General features: G+C 37.6%; 1 protein-coding gene across 1 annotated transcript; it reads right to left on the bottom strand.

Moving 5' to 3' along the window:
* Positions 1-825: 825 nt before the first annotated feature.
* Positions 826-2,778, bottom strand: LOC125234831. Its single transcript, XM_048141244.1, has 2 exons — positions 2,469-2,778; positions 826-2,189 (listed from the first exon to the last, which is right to left on the bottom strand). Exons 1-2 carry the CDS (start codon positions 2,776-2,778, stop codon positions 826-828), a joined length of 1,674 nt encoding a protein of 557 aa, XP_047997201.1.
* Positions 2,779-3,044: the final 266 nt, after the last annotated feature.

The following is a 3,044-nucleotide window of genomic DNA, read 5'->3' as shown; positions in this document are numbered from 1 at the left end:
ACTTAGCAAATGCAAAAATGACGGCTAGGGCCTAGCGATGCCACTTATTAATGCAATTAAATATTTGTGAATATGAAATATTTCACATACATTGCAGTCAAACATCTAAAATGGTCTCTCTAAACCTAATTATCTGTTTAACTTATTTTAGTTATGGGACTAGCTTGTGGATATTAAATACTCTGATATAAAATGGATATGAAGATCTTAGTCCATGTTCAATCAGTCAACAACAACAGTTTTTAAAATCTTACATATTATACATTTAGTTATATACATTATGAATTAAGTACGGGAGTTGTTTCTTACATTTGAGGAACAGGAAATCCAAATATTTGTCATCCTTTCTCCATGATTTAACAATTACACTCAACCAAATAGATTCGTCAGTTCTGTCTAAATATTCCCCTGGAGGTCAGAAACACGTTTTTTGCGATTGGTTCACGGCCCATTAAGCAGGGATCGGGTTCCGCGGAGGCTCTACGCGACCTGATTTACTCTCAATACTTAATGGATTGCACGCTGAACTTGTTTTGAGGTTTTGAGATGACAATAATATGAAATTGGACGTTATAACTATTCAAGTAACATAATGTTTATGTTTGGTTATCTTGATTGAGATGCAAAAAAATCGACAATGTTATTTTAAAGCGGCATTTATATATTTACCGTTATATTTACAAATACTATTTAACTAGGTAGGGAAAGTTCGGGAAAAAAATCCGTGTGTTAGGAAGACACGTTTCTTGTAGATATGTACTGTCTTCTGAAATGATTTACAAAGTTCACATAGTGTCCGTTTACACACTCACTTGCAATGTCTAATCAACTGCAGTAACAGTACAGTCTCAGTTGATAATGCGGTACACAGTGGCTCTGGTCACCATAAAAGTTTAATCGACTGACAGCACCAGCCAGCGACCATCGCCCTGCCCCCCTCCCCACCGTAGCCTCGAACACACCTCCCCCCGGCGACGTCCGTACCACCACACTCAACTCACGCCACTTCGTATACTCACTTCCAGACAATACTAGTTCAGTCACACTCATCACCTCAGCCACCTTCAGTTTAGAACATTGAGGATACTCCTTGAGAAGATTATTTAGATGTGACACAACAAACTCAGCAGATTCTCTCGCTTCAACACTTTCACGAGATGCGGCCACTCTGCTGTGACACGCGCACCAGTGGTCGTCTATATCTGCTGTTTTACACGTCCTGTTCCTTGGGACAGGGAGAAACAAACTGATGTTACGATGATTGGAGTAACTTTCGTTGCTACGTGAATCTATTCTTTCATTTTCAATGTTATCTAAAGTTACTAGATCAAGTAATGTAGAATGTATATCAAAAGGCGTTGTTAAACGACGGCTGTTCAACTTCAGATTTGTATAAGCCAAGTTGTATTTTTCACGAAATGATGGAGGAAATAAGACAAACACAAATGGCAGCCTGTCTTCTAAATATCCTTGCCTTGTTTGACGAAACGCACCCCATCTCATGCCATGATCACTCATAAAGAAGATAATAGTTTCGTTCAAATATCCAGAATCATGCATTTTGATAAAGAAGTTGGTATAACTGTCATCCATTACCATTGGGTAGTTTAATCTACCGTGACTCATAGTGATTTCCCAAAAGAATCCGAATAATTTGTTCTTCAAAGTCGTTGCTAAATCTTCAACATAGTCTAAGAGGATTTTGAAGAAGAATTTTTCGTTCATGCACAAGAAAGCATGATTGTCCTTATTTGTGCCCGCGTGGTGTTCAGCTTGGTGGATGAATGTGTGGAAATAGTAATCAGTGGGGTATCCCACAAAGCCACGTTTCACGAAATCAAACATTCCCATAGAAGCGTTGTCTTCTGCCAAGGCGGTTGAAAATCCAGCCCGCTGAAACTTCTCCCAGATGAAGGGACAGTTGTCAAAAAACGCCCGTGTGTTCGGAAGACATGTGTCTTCCAGTTCTGTATCTTTCTTCCCAAGTAGCACAGCTATCAAATTGGGAAATGTGTTATCACCAATTTTATTGTATCCATGTAACTCTACGGCTTCCAAGTCTTTCATATAAGCAGCTGTTTTAGGCATCGTTCTGTGGAAATTTAATCTTGATACAGAATCTATGCCTAAAATTAATACGTTATAAGGTAAATCTTTTTTATCCTTAAAGTCCTTGCCTGTTTCTTTCTCTCGTGCAAAAAGTAGAAAAGTATCAAATACGGTTTCATTATCTCCACAAATAACTCTAACAAATTCATGAGTAACTTCTATTGTATGTTTAAAATATACACATTTATTATATCTCACTCTTTCGTCGTTATTTGTGGCGGTTATATCATCTATCTGTGTTGGACGGTAAAATGATTTGTAACAGCATTTTAGATTTTTTGGGTCTTCTATTTTATAATATTTTATATTTTCTTTCTGAATCCAAATATGAGTCTTATTTGATTCTACCAAAGGATTACCTTTACAGGGTTCCATATCATTAGGATAATTTAAAGGAATGAGTTCTCGCACTGATTCTTCAACTGTGTTCATGAAAGGTATACGACATCCCTCCGTATGTATAGTGCTAGTATTTTCAGGTTCATATTCTTCGTTATAGTCCTGGTTCTCATATAAATCCTCATAGTCTTCTGATATTAAGAACAGGGTATTGTTAGACCTTGATACTATGAATATGAGAGCGCTTCCACTAAATAAGGCGGTCAAGAGACATATGCATTTGAAGGTGAACCGCGGTCCAGGTGGGGTCCTGCGTTTGATGATACCCATGATGCTCCACTTACAGGTCAAAAAGTCTAAACCATAGTTTCAACGTGGCGTGGCAGCACAAACTCTGCAAGTTCTATATTGTTCCCATTTTGTTATTCATAGTCAATTTTGAGACATATATGAGGGAATCATACATAAGCGCTGGATGGTCCATTTAACACCTTTTGTTGTATTTAAAAGATCACTTTTCACCAATGTCTACTACTTTCAATCACAGACTAGTAAGAAAAACTTTAATTCACGTCTTTTATCTACTAGGCCTAGGG

Source organism: Leguminivora glycinivorella, chromosome 2, assembly GCF_023078275.1.
Source record: "Leguminivora glycinivorella isolate SPB_JAAS2020 chromosome 2, LegGlyc_1.1, whole genome shotgun sequence".
NCBI lineage: Eukaryota > Metazoa > Arthropoda > Insecta > Lepidoptera > Tortricidae > Leguminivora > Leguminivora glycinivorella.
This window is presented reverse-complemented; position numbering and strand designations above follow the sequence as displayed.

Excerpts from the sequence above, each read along its gene's own strand:
- LOC125234831 (XM_048141244.1), bottom strand. The coding sequence starts at position 2,778 with ATGGGTATCATCAAACGCAGGACCCCACCTGGACCGCGGTTCACCTTC. Across the intron at positions 2,190-2,468 it reads TGATATGGAACCCTGTAAAG|AGAAAGAAACAGGCAAGGAC; the intron begins GTAATCCTTTGG and ends TTTTTGCACGAG.